The following is a 20,125-nucleotide window of genomic DNA, read 5'->3' as shown; positions in this document are numbered from 1 at the left end:
ACCTGTCATCACTGTCTGCAGTGTTCTGCTCTAACTGGAACCTGGGGACACTTTCTCAGTGGGACCCATTAAAACTTCAGGAAACTTTGGAGTTTCAATTTACTGTAAAGTCTGTAAGAAGTTTTTTGAAGACCCTCTAAGGGACTGAAAACACTGTAAACAACACCAAATCCCCAAGAGGCTCATTAAAGTCCTTGTACTGTGTCTTGATGCTGAGCTGGGCTGGGCTCCTGGCACAGAGGCAGCTCCTGGCAATCAAGAGGAGCTTCAAAAAGGCACTTCTTCAGAGGAACATCTCTCACAGCCCAGCAGGGCTGAGGGCACTGCCTGCACCTGAGAGCAGTGAAGCAGACAGAGGCTCAAAGAAGCTGGAAGGAGAATTCTGAGATAATTCATAGAGAAATGTTCACCACTTGTGACACAGTAAGTCTCTGGCTGCAGGGATCTCCTAAAGCTGAGGCAGGACAGGACTGACAGCACTGTAAGGATGGCTCTGCTGCCCTTTCTGCTTTGGGGGAGGATGTGCTCCAGAGCACAGGGGCTGCCCTGGGCACCGTCAGAGGGACAGGGCAGGACGGCTCCTGCTGCCAGGGACGGCTGCAGGGGCTGAGGCTGGGGCTGCAGCCAGGGCTGCCCAGGGCTGTGGTGCAGAGCAGGTGCTGCAGCCCTGAGGGCTCTTGGCCAGGCCAGGGCATCTGCCACCTGCCAGGGGCAGCTCTCAGCCTGCCTGGGAGTTCCCCATGGACTGTGGGGAGAAGTTGGAGGTGAAAGGAGTGACCCCCATCAGGGCAGATTTTTCCTGCTGTGGAGATGGTGCTGCATGGCCAGGGCTGCTCTCAGCTTTCTCCTAAAGGAAAGGGAAAGGGGCTGTCAAGGTTGTCTGTGTCACTGAGACTCCTGCACTGTCACCCTGGGGATCAGCAGATCTGCCTCAGATCTCCCTCAGAAAGTGCCTCCTCACCCTCCTCTACCTACAGACAGCACCAGCAGCACCTTGGCTTGCAGCATCTCTGTTTGTCTGAGCTGCCCTTAAGGTCCTGCTGCCAGGGAGATGTCCCTGGGCAGTGGCCTGTGCTGGGAGGGGTGTGCAGGGCAGAGCTGAGCCCCCAGGGTTGGGCTGGGCTCTGGGAGCACTGGCAGGGAAAAGGCTTGGATAGAGAGAAACAGCTCATAGTAGGCACAACTCCAGGAAGCAAAGAGCCAGACCAGCCCCAGATATCGCTCCCTGCCCAGCTCTAGAGGGAAAGAGAGAAGGTTTTGGAGGGATTGACTGTGAAACTAGAGACTTTAAAAAGTCCACTTTTTTTTTAAAGGATGCTTAATTGTGATGAACACGAAAAACAAAAGGAGGTTAAAAGTATTTAGTGAAGTTCCCCCAGTGGAAGAGAAGTAGTTTCAGAAGGATTCCTAATATGATTGAAGAGGATTGACTCAAGGAAATATGTCCCACCATGTCAACGTTTTCTTTCAGCAGTCCATAATGCCCAGAGTGAAGAAATGTCCAACAGCAGCTCCATCAGCCACTTCCTCCTGCTGGCATTGGCAGACACGAGGCAGCTGCAGCTCCTGCACTTCTGCCTCTTCCTGGGCATCTCCCTGGCTGCCCTCCTGGGCAACGGCCTCGTCATCAGCGCCGTGGCCTCCAGCCACCACCTGCACAGCCCCATGTTCTTCTTCCTGCTCCACCTGGCCCTCACCGACCTGGGCTCCATCCTCACCACTGTCCCCAAAGCCATGCACAATTCCCTCTGGGACACCAGGAACATCTCCTTTTCAGGTTGTGTCATCCAGGTCCTTATGCTCATCTTTTTCATGTCGTCAGAGTTTTCTCTGCTGACCATCATGTGCTACGACCGCTACGTGTCCATCTGCAAACCCCTGCACTACGGGACCCTCCTGGGCAGCAGAGCTTGTGCCCACATGGCAGCAGCTGCCTGGGCCAGTGCCTTTCTCTATGCTCTGCTGCACACAGCCAATACATTTTCCCTGCCCCTGTGCCATGGCAATGCTCTGGGCCAGTTCTTCTGTGAAGTTCCCCAGATCCTCAAGCTCTCCTGCTCCAAATCCTACCTCAGGGAACTTGGGATTGTTGTGGTTGGGATCTGTTTAGCTTTTGGCTGTTTTATGTTCATTGTTTTCTCCTATGTGCAGATCTTCAGGGCTGTGCTGAGGATCCCCTCTGAGCAGGGACAGCACAAAGCCTTTTCCACCTGCCTCCCTCACCTGGCCGTGCTCTCCCTGTTCCTCAGCACTGGCACATTTGCCTACCTGAAGCCCCCCTCCATCTCCTCCCCATCCCTGGATCTGGCCCTGTCAGTTCTGTACTCAGTGGTGCCTCCAGCCCTGAACCCCCTGATCTACAGCCTGAGGAACCAGGAGCTCAAGGCTGCAGTGTGGACACTGATCACTGGACAATTTCAGAAACATTAAACTGCTGGCTGGTTTCTGTGAATCATTTGTAAGAAAAGTCTTCTTTGATGGTTCTTGTTGCTTTGCTTCTGCTTTTTTTTTCCCGTGTATTTTAGTTTTCAATGATGTTCACAAAGCAAGGCCATTGTTTGTACCCTTTCCTATTTTGTTTCTCTCCACCTTTGCTGTGGCTCCAGACTGTGTCAATGAGGAGCGGTGCTCTCAGTAACTTAAATGAACTAAGGGATCTTCAAACAAAATGTTCAGCATACATTTTTGTACTCCCTTTTATTCCCTTCTCTGTCACTGCAGCAGCAATGTCTGTGTGCAGAGCTGAGGGCAGATCAGGGCTGGCACAGCAGCTGTGCCCAGCACCAGCAGCCCTTTGTGTTGCCAGTGCTGCTCCCGTGGCCCTGCCCCGCTGCCCTCCTGGCCCTGGTGTTGCTGTAGGGCCTGAGGGCTCTCGGGGCCGGGCACAGGGCTGGGGGTGGCAGTGCCGGGGCTGCAGCAGGGACAGGCCATGGACACTGCTGGGGCAGCGCTGACGCCTCAGGGCAGGGCCTGGGGGCTCCAGGCTCCTTGCCCAGGCTCTCTCCAGAACACGTCCAGGCCAAGGGTCAGCACAGAAAAGCCCCGTGAGCAGCCCCAGGGTGGCCCTGGGCAGGCTGGGGACAAACAGCAGGGCTGGGGCTCTGCAAGGGCCCTGGGGGAGATGGGAAGGAGCAGCAGAGCAGGGGCTGATCCATCCCCACTGCACTGGACACCCCAGGGCAGTGTCCCAGAGTGTCCTCATGCACCTGCCAACAACATTCCCCCTGTGCAGCCCTGGCCTCTCCCCCAGCTCACACAGGTGCAGGATCCTTGCAGGCACAGACAGGGCAGCACTGGCTCAGGAGCCCCTGTTTGCAGTGCCCAGAGCAGGCCTGAGCACCCCCATGGTGTTGGTGTGGGGAGATGAACCCGAGGGAGCACAAATGCCATCAGCCCCTGGGGCCAGGAAGGGCTGGGAGACGGGAGGGAAACCACTCAGGTTTGTTGTGGCCTTTGAAGTCACACAGATAGTTTGTTCCCATGAGCTGTGAGTTTCCTTTCCCACTGCAGACGTTGTTGCTCAGAGCCAGGACTGCCTGACAGCCACCCCCAAACTGCCCTGAGCATTTGTTTGACTTCACCTTTGCTTTCTTTCTTCTTTTTTTGCTCCAGATTTCTCCCTGTTGCTCATCCCTATTGCCTTCCCTGCAAACATCCCATCCCTGGTAGCCCTTTACTCTCTGGCCTCACTCCCCATTTCAGTTCCTGAGTTGGCACTATGGGAACATCCCTTGGGGATCAGGATCATCCTCCAAGTGCTTCAGGAATTGTCTGCAGTGTCCTGCAGTATCTGGTGCTGTTCCTTTGCCAGAGGCACCACAGGCCAGGGGGGCACATCTGGGCTGCTGTGTCTGGCTGTGGGGCTCTCTGTTCTGGGCAATGAGGAGGGGCTGGAGAGGCTCTGCAGGACTGACAGGATGGGCTTTGGGGCTGTGAGGAGAAGCTGAGAGACCTGGGCTGCTGGACCTTCTGAAGAGGAGGCCCACGGCTCATCCTGTATCTGCTTCAAGGTGGTTTCAGAGAATCACAGAATCAGCAAGGTTGCAAAAGGCCTTGGAGATCATCAAGTCCAACCTGAGCCCTGGCACTACCTTGTGTCTCCTGAGCCTCCTCTTCTCCAGGATAAACAACCCCAGCTCCTTCAGCCACTCCTCACAGGACTTGTGTTCCAGACTCCTCACCAGCCTTGTTGCCCTTCCCTGGACATGCTCCAGCCCCTCCATGTCCTTCCTAAATTGTGGGCCCAGAACTGGACACAGCACTTGAAGTGCTGCCAACCAGTGCTGAGTACAGAGGAAGAATCACTGCCCTGCTCCTGCTGGCCACACCATTCCTGATCCAGGCCAGGGGCCATTGGCCTTCTTGGCCACCTGGGCACACTGCTGCCTCATGTCCAGCCTGCTGTCCAGCACTGCCCCAGCTCCCTTTCTGCCTGGCCACTCTCCAGCCACTCTGTCCCCAGCCTGGAGCACTGCAGGGGTTGTTGTGGCCAAAGGGCAGGACCTGGCCCTTGTTCTTGCTCAACCTCCCATGGTTGGATTTGGGCCCTGGATCCAGCCTGTCCAGGGCCCTGTGCACAGCCCTCCTACCCTCCAGCAGATCCACACTCACACCCAGCTTGGTGTCACCTGCAAATCTGCTGGTGGTGGACTCAATCCCCTCATCCAGATTCTCAATGCAGATCTTGAAATCCACGCTGGCTGGGTCTGATCCCTGGGCTATCCTGTGGTGCCCTGTGATGGCACTCAAGGTGATCTGTTCCATAACCTCTCCAGGCACCCAGGTCAGGCTGACAGGCCTGGAGTTCCCCAGATCCTCCTTCCAGCCCTTCTTGGGGATGGGCTCACATTGGCCCCTCCAGTCCTCTGGGAGCTCCCTGGGGAGCCAGGACTGATGAGAAATGCTGGAGAGCAGCTTGGGGAGCTCATCCACCAGCTCCCTCATCCCCCCAGGATGGATCCCATCTGGTCCCAGAGACACTTGTGAGCATCTGAGTGTCTCAGCAGGTCAGCAGCTGCTTCCTCCTGGATTACAGGGGGGCTCTTCTGCTCCCTGTGCCCATCTACCAGCTCAGGAGAGCACTTGATCTGAGGACAACCTGTCTGATTGTTGAAACCTGAGGCAAAGAAGGGGTTAAGTACCTCAGCCTTTTCCTCATCTTTGGTTACCATGTGCCTCTAATGAAGAATGGAGGTTCCCTATACCCCTCCTTTTGCCATTAATGTATTGATAAAAACATTTTTGTTGTCCTTCACAGAAGTAGCCAGGTTAAATTCTAATTCAGGTTTCACCTCTCTAATTTTCTTTGTGCATGATCTACCAACACCCTTAAACATTTCCTGAGTTTCCTGCTCCTCTTTCTAAATGTGATGCACCATCTTTTCTTTCCTCTGAATTCCTGCAAAAGCTCCATACCCAGCCAGGACAGTACTTTTCCCTGCCAGCTCACTTTTTGGTACAGACTTTGGCTGTTCCTGCTCCTTCAATATTTCTTTCTTGAAGTGTGTCCATGCTTCCTTGACATCCTCGTTCTTATGGGCTGTTTCCCCTTAAAAAATCAGTACTTGATTTGGCACTCCCCAAATCTGCATCCAGATTAGATGAAGTCTGCTCTCTCTATGTCCAGTGTAGAAGTTCTATTAATGCCTCTCCTTCTTTCACATAATATTTAAAAATTCAGTAATTGCATGGTCACTGTACCTCTGAATACCACATCTCCCACCAGCCCTTCTCTGCTTCTGCCTGGCCCCTCCCTGAGGAGGCTGCCAGGGCTTGCAGCTTGAGGACATTTGTCCTTGCTGCCCCTGCCATCCCAGTGCCCCACTGGGAGCCCCGAGCCACCTGCGAGGGACAGGCCCTGCTGTCCCAGCCCTGGGCTCAGCCCTTGGCCTTTCTGCTGCCTCCAACCAGCCCAGGCCTTGCTCAGCATTGCAGTTCCCTGCTCACAGCCTTGGCCTCCCTGCAATCCTGCCCTCAAGGATCTGCTCTCACCAGTCCCTGGGGAGCCTTTGGCACTCCCTGCCCTCCCTGGGGCCCAGGGAGGCTCCAAGGGACTTGGGGTTTTGCTTCTGGCTCCTTGAGCAGCTTCTTCAGCCTTCTCTCAGTGCCTGGGGCTCCTGGACTCAGCCTCAAACATCAGGTGGGGCTCATGAAAACACAGAACGCCCTTAGGAGCTCTTTGTCTTCCTGCAATTGTCTTCTCATGGAACATGGTATTGCAAACTCGAGGATATTAATCACAGAAATTAGAAGATATTGATTATAGGGTAGGCATTCAGATGATGTGTATTCAAAGGAAGAGACAGGACTATGTGCAAGAACAGCAAGGAGGAATGCAAAGATGCCTGATGGAGGGGGGATGGTTACTAGAACAGGAGATAAGAATACAAGATTACCAGAGATATTGGGATAACAGGCACCTTGGGTCCCCAGGACCAGATAAATCTTGCCTGATGCTTGGACTATGACCAGAGGATCAATGGACATGCACAATGCAGGGGGGTCAGTGGAAGACTATTCTCCTTCATCCCTGAGACCCCCAAGACGACCACCAGAGACAACTGCACAGGCACAAAGAACTGATAAAACAATTAGCATAGGAAGTGGAAGGGGGGGGAGCCAAAGAACGAATATGCACAGGTGTATTGTGAAACTTGATGCATATGTAACATTGCAGAGGTTAAAAGGGAATGTGAGTGAGGGAGGGGCTGCACATGCCTTTGGGAGCTGTCCCACATCACACCCTGCACTGAATAAATCACATGTCTGTTTTAAAACTCACTTTGTCTCTGAGTTTTTGAGTCTTTTGCATGTGTCATTTTCGGCAACCACGAAAGGATATTCTCTGCCCAGCTGTAGGACTGGCCATGGGGACAGACTTCCTAAGGTGCCCCCGGGATTTTCCCTGGAAGGAATTCTATTTCTCAGGTCGCTCACTGGAGCAGACAATGACCTTTCAGCAGAGAAATGGTATGTATTTCTTTCAAGAGGAGGCCCTGTAGAGACCACTGGTGAGCTGCCCAGAGAGGTCTGGGCACACAAGAAGGGTCTTGGTGGGTTTGGTCTCAAGCAACCGCTGGGTCAGACGTGCGGCCAGCGGGAGGAACCGCTGACTGAGGGAAAGGCAGCGGGGAGGGGTTTGCTGACTGTGGATCGGCCGCAAGAGGTTCTGGGGGTGAATTGAGTTAATTCCTGTTTTATTGCTGCTGTTTGGTTGTGTATGGGAGTTTTTTAAAAATTCAGATGTGTTTCATGTTTGGTTCTGTGGTTGTCTGAAAGTTTGTGTGAGGTGACCGTGGGTTTGGGGGCTGTGCTGTATTGTTGAGGTAATACTGCCATCTTGTGTCCAAAGTCATAATTGCATCAAACTATGGCTTATTTATATATTCCTTCTTTACCATGTGCACGAGGGAACTCTTTGAACTCTTTGCATTTTACTGTTCGTATTTTCTTTTTACCGCAGGTTGTTTCAGGGTTTGTTTAGTGTTGCTTGCCAGGATTTCTGTTCTTAAGAGTTTTTGCGTTCTACTTTGATGGAGTGTTTTCTATAGCAATTGTGTGTTGTGAGGATTGTCTTTAGGGTTAATTTGATAAAGTGCTATTTTTTTTTTTTAGTTATTGTTTCTTGTTTTAATGCTTTTGTTGTGAATATTGCCTTTAGGCTTTGTGTGAAAAATGCTGTTCTAGGTTAGTGCTTTTTGTCTTAATGCTTTTGCTGTGAGAATTGCTTTTTGTTTAGTGTGCCTTGCCATAGAGGGTGCATTGATGACAATCGTTCTAATCATAGCAAGATGACTGGAAGGGGTCCCTCTCCCCAGTGGTTTGGGCTCAATCCTTGGGAGTTTGTGACCCCTGAAACTAATTGGGTGATATGGGGACACCAGCAGGTTTGTTTAGAGGGACTATACAGGACCTCTGCAGAAGATCTGGTCACGTTAGACTGGCAGCAGCCTGCACCAAAAGATCTGAATATCCAGAGGAACAGGAGTGGGACCATCTGTTTCTGCAGGCAAGGGTGGCATCAGTCGTGGGTGTTGGTTAAGTGTGGGTCCTGTGGAGAGCAGGGGTGTTGTTCCTTGACTAGAAGACATAGAGCTTGTGCTCAGTGTGGGGAACAGGGTGAAGAGGAGCCTGAACTAGAGATTTTAGAGTATTTTTGTGGAAGATCACATGTAGTCCCAGAGATTTGGAGAGTAAAAGGAAAAGATTGAATAAAGACTGTTACAAGTGTGTAAGATAAGATTTGTGTGAAAATGAAACAGGAGAGGAAAATAATGGGATCAGGAGAGGGAAGGAATTAAGAGGCCTTGTTAGATGAGGCATGGAGGGTTTTCAGCAATCAAAAAGAAGGGTATAAGCAAGGGATGAGAATGTTAATAGCAGTAGTAAAAAAGGAGGGAAAGGGAGGTGGAGACAAGAACCACCCAGGCAAGGACCACCCCAGGTGGGCAAAGATCAGTGTGCAGTTTGCAGAAAATTTGGACACTGGAAAAATGAGTGTCCTGAACAAAGAAGAAATGGGAAAGGGAATCGGGGGAGGAAGGTGGTGGTGGCTGGAACAAAAAGTGACTGAGGGGGACTGGAGGATTGTACTCCAGGACATCCTAATAGCTACCCTGACAGAAGAAGGGTGCGTGGCCTGGACAGTAAGCCTCCTAAAGTTTTGGGGAATGACAAAGAAAAAGGCTCAGGTGATAAAACAAAAGGTGATCTACCTGGGCTATGAGATCAGTGCTGGGCAACAGACTCTGGGGAAAGAGCTCATAGAATCAATATGCCAAACCCCAAAACCCCAGACAATAAAAGAACTGAGAACCTTCCTGGGCATGATGGGATGGTGCAGACTATGGATTTACAACTACGGATTACTCATGAAACCTCTGTATTCGCTCATTGCAAATGGGAGCAGAGACCTCCAGTGGACAAAGGAAGCCACCCAGGGCTTTGGTCAGCTGAAAAAGGCCTCGTGTCAGCTCCAGCTCTAGGACTGCGAGATGTGACTGAACCATTCTTTCTCTTCTCTCATGAGAAACAGGGAATTGCCCTGGGAATACTGGCACAGGACCTGGGCCCATACAGAAGGGCAGTTGTTTATCTTTCCAAGCAGCTGGATGCAGCAGCCAAAGGATGGCTGGGTTGCCTCAGGGCAGTGGCTGCAGTTGTGCTGAACATTCAGGAAGCCTGTAAGTTCACCCTGGGCCAGAAAATGACTGTGCTGGTGTCTCACACAGTATCCTCAGGACTGGAAACAAAGGGAGGCCACTGGCTTTCCCCACAACAGTTCCTGAAATACCAAGGTATCATGGTAGAACAAGATGATGTAGAGACAGTGGTAACTAACATTGTCAACCCAGCTTCTTTCCTTAGTGGGAACCAAGGAGAGCCAATTCATCACAATTGCCTGGAGACCATTGAAGCCACTTGCTCCAGCTACTCAGAGCTGAAGGACACCCCTTTGGATGATGCAGAAACCTGGTTCACCAATGGGAGCAGCTTCATCATTAATGGAAAATGACATGCTGGGTATGCAGTTACCACATCCAGAGACCTGATCAAATCAGGATCATTATCAGCAGGTACCTCTGCACAGAAGGCAGAAATAATTGCCCTAACCCATGCATTAGAGTTATGAAAAGGAAAGAGGATTAACATTTATACAGATTCAATCTATGCATTTGAGGTGGTGCATGCTCATGGGGCTATCTGGAAAGAAAGGGGACTGTTAAATTCCAAGGGAAGAACTTCAAACACACACAAGAAATAATACAACTGCTGGAAGCAGTCCAACTGCCTGAGAAAGTGACAATCATGCACATTAAGGCATCAGAAAGTGAGATCAGGATTGGAAGAAGAAAACGAGCTGGAGGACAGAGAGGCAAAAGAAGCAGCAAAAGGTGAGGAGACAGTAGAAGGAGCCCTGATTCCTGATGGCCAAATCTCCCTAGAAGGTAAGCCTGTGAATAAAATGGGCAGAAGGCTAATTGAGGATCAAAAGGGAACATATAACCAGGAGGGATGTACTGTTACAGCAGAAGGAAAACTGGTTATCTCCTCCCATTTACTCTGGCCATTAGGAAGAGAAGAACATCAGGAAACACACTGGGGAATTGATGCTTTGTATAATTACTTGATTGGAAAGATCACTGCCAGGAACTTATATGCCACCATCACTCAAGTGGCCTGGGAGTGTCAGCTTGGCCTCCAGACTAACCACAAGAATAGCCCTAAACCAAACCTTGGCCAAACTGGAAAGGGCCATGGACCCAGTCAGCAGTGGCAAATTGATTTTTCAGAATTATCAAGAAAAGGGGGGTATTGATATTTGTTGGTACTGACAGATCCCTTTACAGGATGGCCAGAGGCTTTCCCCACCAGAACTGCCAAAGCTCAGGAGGTAACCAAGGTGCTGCTACAAGAAATAATACCACGCTTTGGAGCTCCGGCCACAGTATCTTCAGATAGGGGAGCACATTTCATTTCAAAAACAGTTCAACAGATCAGTCAGCAGCTGGGCATAGACTGGGAACTTCACACACCATACTGTCCCCAGTCAAGCAGCCAAGTTGGGAAAATGAACCATCTGATCAAGGAACAAATTGTGAGGCTGGGGCAAGAGGTGAATCTGCCTTGGCCTCAGTCCCTCCCATTAGCATTGCTGTGAATTCAGACTGAGCCCAGAACTAAGGAAAAGCTGAGCCCCTTTGAAATGCCTTACAGGAGACCATATGGTGTGCAGAAAGGGATATCCACCCAAACTGGGGAAGAAAGGCTGACTGCTCATATGGTAGCCTTAGGTAAACAACTCAGAGAGATTGAAAAACAAACATGTGTCTGGAACTCAGAGCAGAGGGCTGGATGAGCCAGTGCATGACATACAGCCTGGGCATTATGTGTATGTCAAGTCTCTTACAGAAAAGACCTTGGAACTGCAGTGGGAAGGACCATTCCAAGTGCTTCTCACCACTTTTACTGCGATTAAGATCCAGGAGCAGAATGCCTGGATTCACCACTCCTGAGTAAAAAAAGTTCCTGAGGCCTCTTGGAGAGTTACACCGGGTGATAAAGAACTGAAACTAAAATTCACTCGAATGAAATAAGTACATTGCAATCGGAAATGTTTATCAATTTAGATTGCAGGAATTTAATCAAGAAAATTGTTTTGTCAGTAACCATAATTACAATACAAGACCTGAGAAATACCTCTAGCCAGAACAATGCTGAGTGGCCTTGGTCCCAAGCTTTTACTTGGTGCACTGGATCCATGGGAGAATATTCTGATTTAAAAAATTTAAACCTATCAACTGTAGTCATGCACAAAACCCAAGTATGAGAACGGCAAGAGTGGCAAAAATAAAGGTTATGGTCACTTCAAGGGACTAGAGGAGAGGAAATTAGAACAGGGAGTGGGATGATTGATGGAACCACTCAGAAGAAAGCATTCCAAATCAGTGCCTCAACCACTCCCACAGGCAAACACAGGGAGGTTTCTGATCATTCAAGTAAATTGGACTGTTGGTATAACTTTACATTAGTACAGACTATTAAGGTGGTTTGTCTCTGGGCCCATTATATTATTGGGTTCTCCTTTAGATTTGAAATAAATGCCACAACTGAGCCCATCACTCCAGCTCAAACACAAGTCATGCCATCTCAGCCTGAACCCAGAATTTATAAAATCAGCCCATATGTAATAAGGAATATGGGCCAACAGCAATTGCTGTTTAATCCAGAATGATCTCTCAAGCGTGTTGAATTACTAATGCAAATTAACATCTCTGAAATTCTCCTGCTCTTCCTTCCTAAAGACATCCTTTGAGAGGTGGACAACATGGTTCCAAAAGCAAGCATACACCAGGGACAGAATATGAAGGGATCTGACTGAAATATAAGGGACAGGGCTGGGAGTCCTAAACAGAAATGATTCAGAAATATTAATGAATAAATTGGCCTCTCTAACAAGTGATCTAACAGAATTAAAACTACCCTTACAGTCATCTTTGCTGGCATGGGGAACCAGTCAGTGGCAGGTTTCAAAAGTATTGCCAAGTTTGGAAAAAGCAGAGGACCAAGACCATAAGTTAATCATAGATGCACTTGCTATGGCTCAGGGTAATGTGTCTTTGGCTTTCAGCTGTGTGCAGGCACAATTGTGGCTGCAATCAACAGCTGCCTTGATTATAAGGGAAGGAAGTGAAGGAGCCTTTCCGATTGAGATTCAAAAAGCTGTCTGGGACAATGCTACTGATTTTGAGAAGAAAGTTCCATCCTGGTGGACCTTGGTAATCTTCACCCATGATCCAATTGCCAACACAGCTACTGCTTTTGTGCTCACCATACACAACACCACAGTTTATGTTATTCACCCCATTATAGCATTAGGACTGAATCATGAGAGATCAGTGCTCTACCCTTCAGAACACAGGACATGGGCACAGAGAGCGGATGGGAAATGGCAAACTGTGAATCTGGAATCCTGTGTTACCCGGGAACAACAGGGGTTCATTTGTGAAAGTAACACAATTGATGCTTAAGACACATGTCTTGATACTGGACAGGGTGTTTGTCACTTTGAAATTCATCCCAACACTAGTCAAAGGACTGTTCTTGTATATATTGGTCAAAGTTGTGTGTGTTTGAGAACTGCCTGTGCTTTTATAGAAATAGACAACGATAATGTAACTTTGCCTGGCAAGAGTAATTTTCAACTTTGTATTTGTAACTTCGTTAAGATTTTTGGGTGTGACTTTCTGTATTTAGCACCAGTTGTGTCTCACCAGCTAGTTAAGCCTGACAAAGAGATGTTTCACAGTTTTTCACCCACACCCTTTGGGATGAACTTCACTTAAGTCAGACAAGTAATTAAGTATCAGGACCTTGTAAAAGTTCTGAGAGATATTCAGAAAACCGGAGAGAAAACTTACATTACTGTCCATCATGACCCAAAAGAAATAAATAAGGTTCTGCAAAGAGTAAAACAGGATGGAAGTCACAGTTGGTGAGATTCACTTTTTGGATGGTCACCCACTGCAACTGGAATCCTAAATACATTATGTCACCCCATCATTGTTTTACTAATATTAGTTAGTATTATCTTAGTGCTGTCTTTTGTAATTTTTATTTAGAATTGGAAACTGTCACAACGAATGGCAACATTAACTTCTTTACCCCAAGCATATAGAAAGGCATTGAGAGACACATAAATTAAGGACTGGAATTTGTACTAAGTAAAAGAATTTACTACCTTTTTGAAAAGGGAGGACTGAAACATGGGATTGGAAACTGCAGGATATTAATCATAGAAATTAGGAGACATTAACAACAGGCAATCAGATGATGTGTATTCCCTAATATTTGCTGCTCTTTGTAATGTTGCTTAAAAAAGGGAAGGGACAGGTCTATGGCCAGAACAGAAAGAAGGATTGTAGGGATGTCTGATAAGAAGAGGGTACTTGCATGGACAGGAGACAGGAGTACAGGATTGCAAGAGATACTGAGATAGCGAGGCTCCTTGGGCCCCAGAACCAGATAGAACTGGCCTTGTAGCTTGGACTGTGGCCAGACGATCAGTGGGCATTCACAGGGCAGTAGGGTGAGGAGTTCATCTCTGAGGAAGACAGTTTTTCTTCTTCTCTGAGACACCCAAGATGACCTCCAGAGACAATGACACAGGCGAAAAGGACTGATAAGACAATTAGCAGAGGAAGTGGAGACGAGAGGAGCCAAGGAATGAATATACACAGGTGTGTTGTGAAATTTGATGCATATGTAACAACCTCAAGGTTAAAAAAAACATGAGGGAGCAAGGGGGTGCGTATGCCTTTGGAGAGGTAACCTCCATATGCCCGGCCAAATAAACTACATACCTACTTTAAAACTCACTTTGTCTCTGAGGTTTAGAGTCTTTCTGCCTGTCCGGGCAGAGCTGTGTAAGTGTATGTGACCCTGGCCTGGTGCAGGCTGGGGGAAGGCAAAGGGCCCTTGTCCGAGCTGTGTGCAGAGGAATCCTCAGGGGCCCAGGCCGGGGCTGCTCAGCGGCCGGTGGGTTGTGGTGAGTGGCAGCAGCTGTTGACGCTTCCCTTGGAGCGTCTCCAGGCAGGGAATGTTGGGGGCTGCCAGCGCTGGGGTGTCCCAGAGCCAGTGGAACATTGGAAGGTTGGGGCTGCCCTGCTCCTGGCGCAGGCGGCAGAGCTCTGTCAGCCCCTGGAGAGGACAGCCAGGGCTGTGCAAAGGTGAGAATGGCAGAAGGGGCTGAGCTGAGAGGGAGCCAGAGGGATGATGGAGTCCAGGCACTGGGGGCCTGGGCATCCCTGGCAGGGGTGTGCCAAGGCTCCTGGAGCTGGGGCAGCCTCGGGGCTCTGAGCATTCCCTGGGGAGCCTGGTCAGAGCCCAGCCCGGCCTGCAGGGGAAGGAGCTTTTGCTGCTCTGGGGCCCGGGGCCGGCCTGGCCCAGGCCCAGCCGTTGCCTGGGCTGCTGTCCCTGCTGGCCCGGGGCCCGGGTGGGAGCTGCCCCAGCGCCGGCCCTGGCAAGGAGCCGCAGCCCCCGGGGAGCTGCCAGCTGCGTCTGCTGGGCTGCGGGCGAAGGGAGGCGGCGGCCGCAGAGGCGCGGGGAAAGGTCCTGGCCCCGGCTCTGGGCTGGGCCGGGGTCACGGGCAAAAAGTCACCCTGCAGCTCCCGGCCCAGAGCAGGGAGGAGCAGCAATTGCTGGCTGGGAGAGACCCTTGGCAAGGGCCTGCAGGGAGAGGAGACAGGGAAGGGCTTTGCGCTGCCGGGGCCCGGCTGAGATGGGATGTGGGCATGGACTTGTAGCCTGGGAGGGCAGTGGGGCCCTGGGCCAGGTTGGCCCCAGAGTCTGAGGCTGCCCCCGAATCCCTGGAAGTGTCCAAGTCCTGGTTGGATGGGGCTTCCTGCCTGGGACAGGATGGGATGGGATGCAGGGGAATATGGGCAGCTGAATAGCAGAATCAATATGATTTCAGCAGAAGCTGTTTATTGTTTACATTACCCTGCGGTTATAGATTCTAGCATTACTGTCCATGGGTACAGGTATCTCTCAATTGGTAAGACACTTGCTCACAAGGCAGGCACACATCCTTCAGGACACCTAATTGGTCAAGCGTCCATCATCACATTGTGTGTCCTCCAGGTTTTGCTTTTTTTGTAGACAATTTCTCAGGCTCTTGGTCCTTTTTTTTTAGTTCTGTTGTTCTCTCAGTTGCCCTGATGAACTCCTGAGAACTCTGAAAACAAGACTGCAGGTGGCTTGCTATCTACATTTTGGCTGATACGCAGAATGGCTTAAGTTATTCGGATACATCGTTACAATTCCCCCTTCTTCTTTCCCCCTTCTTCAGCCAAACATTTTTTACTGCATTTTCTGCCAAGCGAGTCACCAATTTTATGCTGCATGGAATAATACAAAGCAAAAGTATAATGAGAGCCAATATTTACAATGTACCCAATGCACCCTGTGATACCTTTCAACCAACCAGTAATTAATTCTCCATCCCTCAGACCATTCATCCAAGCCCTAGTTTATAACAGTTAACTTCTTCATGTTATCTTCTAGTTGCTTGAGTTTCCTGTCAATGGATGCAGAATGGTCAGAGATATTCATGCAGCACATTCCTTCAAAATCCTCACACCCGTGCCCATGACCTAATAGCAAAACTCTATAACATCTCTATTTTGCAGTGTTCTGTGTCTAATATCATCTACATCAGTGAGCATCTGATCCAAAACAGCTGAAGTTATACTCAACTGCTCAGTTGTCCACCACCCCAACCCACCAAGTGTAGTCAAAGCTTGAGCAACAACAACATTGGGAGTAAAGATTGATGCTATTATTTGTGCTGGAGACCCCTAAGATTTTATGTGATTGCCACAATCAGATAATTAAACTCAATACTTCTATATATTTCTCATCATTTACCTCCAGAGTAACCTCTCCATTTTTAAATTAAATGGTTGGATCAAATTTCTCCAATAGATCTCTCCCTAGGAGCAAGTCTGGGGAGTTCGGCATGTATAGAAATTTTATGGATGCCCCACTGTTTTCCATATTTGTATTTAATTGGCTTGCAAAAATATGCTATATCAGATTGGCCAGTTGCCCCCCTTACCCTAATGTAGTTGTTTCTCACTGGCACCAAAACTTTATTTAAAACTGAAATTGTTGCCCCTATGTCCACCACACATTCCAGCTTTTTCTTTTCCTTCCCCAGTTTCATTTTCATAACCAGTGGATCTCCTGGGGTAAGATCCTCCAATCCCCCGCAGCTGCTTTTTGTGGCAGCCACCACCACCTCCTGTCTTCCGTTCCTTTTCCCATTTCTTCTTTGTTCAGGACACTCATTTCTCCAGGGTACAAATTTTCTGCAATTTGCACACTGATCTTTGCCCAGCCAGAGTGGTCTTGCCTGGGTGGTTCTTGTCTTCACCCCCCTTTTCCTTCTTCTTTACTACTGCCATTATTGTTATCATCCTTTGCTTATACCCTTCTTTTTGATTGCTGAAAACCCTCCATGCCTCATCTAATGGGGCCTCTAAATTCCTTCCCTCTCCTGATCCCATTATTTTCCTCTCCTGTTTTGTTTCCACCCAAATCTCTTTTCACACTCTTGTACAGTCTTTTTTCTATCTTTTCCTTTTACTCTCCAGATCTCTGGGACTACATGTGATCTTCCACAAAAATACGCAAAAATCTCTAGTTCAGAGTCCTCTTCACCCTGTTCCCCACACTGAGCACAAGCTCTATGTCTTCAACTCAGGAACAACACCCCTGCTCTCCACAGGACCCACACTTATCCAACACCCACGATTGATGCCACCCTTGCCTGCAAAAACAGATGATCCTACACCTTCTGTTCCTCTGGATATTCAGATCTTTTAGTTCAGGCTTCTGCCAGTCTAACGTGACCAGATCTCCTGTAGAGGTCCTGTAGAGTCCCTCTAACAAACCTGCTGGTGTCCCCCTTTTCACCCAATTACATTCAGGGGTTACAAACTCCCAAGGATCGAGCCCACACCACTTGGGAGAGGGACCCCTTCCAGTCGTCTTGGTATGATTAGAATGATTGTAACCAATGCACCATCTATGGCAAGGCACACTAAACAAAAAGCAATTCCCACAGCAAAAACATTAAGACAAACAGCACTAACCTAGAACAGCATCTATCACACAAACCCTAAAGGCAACATTCACAACAAAAGCATTAAAACAAAAAACTGTAACAAAAACAAAAACAAAAACAAACAAACAAAAAAACCCAAACAAAACAAAACAAACAAACAAACAAAAAAAACCCAAAAAAACCCAACAACCAAACAAACAAAAAAACCACTTTATCAAATTAACCCTAAAGACCTCACAACAAACAATTCTTATAGAAAGCACTCCATCAAAGTAGAATGCAAAAACTCTTAAGAACAGAACTTCTGGCAAGAAACACTAAACAAACCCTGAAACAACCTGCAGTAAAAAGAAAATATGGACAGTAAAATGCAAAGAGTTCAAAGAGTTCCCTCGTGCACATAGTAAGGAAGGAATATATATATAAGCCGTAGATTGATGCAATTATGACTTTGGACACAATATGGCAGTATTACCTCAACAATACAGCACAGCCCCCAAACCCACGGTCACCTCACACAAACTTTCAGACACCCGCAGAACCAAACATGAAACACATCTGAACTTTTAAAAAACTTCCACACACAACCAAATAGCAGCAATAAAACAGCAATTCACCCCCAGAACCTCTTGCGGCCGATCCACAGTCAGCAAACCCCTCCCTGCTGCCTTTCCCTCAGTCAGTGGTTCCTCCCGCTGGCCACACGTCTGACCCAGCGGCTGCTTGAGACCAAACCCACCAAGACCCTTCTTGTGTGCCCAAACCTCTCTGGGCAGCTCACCAGTGGTCTCTACGGGGCCTCTTTTTAAAGAAAGACAAACAATTTCTCCACTGTTCAGGAGGTCATTGTCTCTTCCAGTGAGCGACCCGAGAAGTGGAATTCCTTCCGGGGAAAATCCTGGGGCACCCGAGGAAGTCTGCTCCCACCAGCCAGTCCTATGGCTGGGCAGAGAACATCCCTTCGTGGTTGCCAAAAATAATACACAGAAAGACTCTAAACTCAGAGACAAAGTGAGTTTTAAAGGAGGTATGTGATTTATTCAGCACTGGGTGCAATGTGGGACAGCTCCCAAAGGCAGGTGCAGCCCCTCACTCACTCACGTTCTCTTTTAACCTCTACAATGTTACGTATGCATCAAGTTTCACAATATACTTGTGCATATTCATTCTGTGGCTCCCCCCATCCACTTCCTATACTAATTGTTTTATCAGTCCTTTGTGCCTGTGCAGTTGTCTCTGGTGGTTGCCTCAGGGGTCTCAGAGATGAAGGAGAATAGTCTTCCTCCAAAATGAACTTCTGACCCCGCTGCCTTGTGCATGCCCATTGATCCTCTATCCACAGTCCAGGCTACAAGGCCAGTTCTATCTGGTCCTGGGCTCCCAAGGCATCTCACTATCTCAGTATCTCTGGTAATCCTGTATTCATGTCTTCTGTTTTGGTAAGCAATCTCCCATATCAGGCATCTTTGCATTCCTCCTTGCTGTTCTTGCACATGGTCCTCTCTCTTCTTTCAAAGACCAGCAATACACATCATCTGAATGCATATACTTTAATCAATATATTCTAATTTCTAAGATTATTATTCTCTAGTTTCCAATCCCATATTTCACTAGAAGACAATTGAAGGAAGACAAAGAGCTCCCAAGGGCTTTCTGTATTTTCATGAGCCCCACGCTGGATTTGGGGCTGAGTCCAGGAGTCCCAGGCACTGAGAGAAGGTTGAAGAAGCTGCTCAAGGAGTCAGAAGCAAAAGTCCAAGTCCCTTGGAGCCTCCCTGGGCCCCAGGGAGGGCAGGGAGTGCCAAAGGCTCCCCAGGGACTGGTGAGAGCAGATCCTTGAGGGCAGGATTGCAGGGAGGCCAAGGCTGTGAGCAGGGAACTGCAATGCTGAGCAAGGCCTGGGCTGGTTGGAGGCAGCAGAAAGGCCAAGGGCTGAGCCCAGGGCTGGGACAGCAGGGCCTGTCCCTCGCGGGTGGCTCGGGGCTCCCAGTGGGGCACTGGGATGGCAGGGGCAGCAAGGACAAATGTCCTCAAGCTGCAAGGCCTGGCAGCCTCCTCAGGGAGGGGCCAGGCAGAAGCAAAGTGCAGGCCCTGAAAGGAAAGTTCCTCCTGTGGGGCCTCCAGAGACGCTGCCAGAGCCCAGGGGACAAAGGCCTGGGTGCCTGTGGCCCTGCCAGCCCTGCCCAGCCCTTGGCCATGTGTCCTGCAGGCTGTGCCCCCTGTGCTGCTGCTGCTGTGCCCTGGCCGGCTGCACACGCCCATCTCGCTGTCCCCCCAGCATTTCTCAGCCCAGCATTTCTGTGCCCTCCCTGGGCTCCCTGCACCCAGCGCTGCCGGCTCCTGGCACACAGAGCCAGCCCATGGCCCAGCCTCACGCTGGGACACCTCCTGCACCAAAATTCTGCCCTGCCAGGGACTTTTCTTTTTCCTCAGCTCCAGGCTGAACCTTCCAAGCTGCACTTTGGGGAGGTTTCCTTCTCTTTCCATTGCCAAGGAAAGTTCTGTCTGCTGCTGTTCACAAACACAGAAGGGCTGGTGGGAGATGTGCTGGTTGGAGGTACAGTGACCATGCAATTACTGAATTTTTAAATATTCTGTGAAAAAAACGAGGCGCATTAACAAAACTTCTACACTGGACATAGAGAGACTTTGTCCTATTCAGGATGCAAATTTGGCAATTGCCAAGTCAGGTACTGATTTTTTTTTAAGGAAAATAGCCTGTAAGAACAAGGGTGTCCAGGAAGCATGGACACACATCAAGAAAGAAATCTTGAAGGAGCAGGAACAGTTAAACTGTATGCCAAAAAGTAGCTGGCAGGGAAATTGACTAGACTGACTGGGTATGGAGCTGTTAAAAATGGGCGTAGATAATATTTTTCTCCTTAAAATTCTATTATTAATCAGCTCTTACAAGGGTGGCTCGAGGGACGGGCAGACCTTCCGGGTTCACCCTTGAGGAGGAGGATCTTGGTCAGCTCTGCAGCTCAAGTTGCTATA

General features: G+C 49.2%; 1 protein-coding gene across 1 annotated transcript; it reads left to right on the top strand.

Annotated features, from left to right (window-relative positions):
• Positions 1–1,497: 1,497 nt before the first annotated feature.
• LOC310920648 (olfactory receptor 14A16-like) lies at positions 1,498–2,430 on the top strand (the record flags this gene model as incomplete). The annotated part of the gene is made up of 1 exon (XM_083880710.1): positions 1,498–2,430. The coding sequence occupies one exon, from the start codon at positions 1,498–1,500 to the stop codon at positions 2,428–2,430; it is 933 nt and encodes a 310-aa protein (XP_083736836.1).
• Between the last annotated feature and the right edge of the window lie 17,695 nt (positions 2,431–20,125).

Source organism: Zosterops lateralis (assembly GCF_965231275.1).
Source record: "Zosterops lateralis genome assembly, chromosome: 31".
Classification (NCBI taxonomy): Eukaryota; Metazoa; Chordata; class Aves; order Passeriformes; family Zosteropidae; genus Zosterops; species Zosterops lateralis.
The sequence above is the reverse complement of the archived record's forward strand: the minus strand, read 5'-3'. Positions and strand labels throughout refer to the sequence as shown.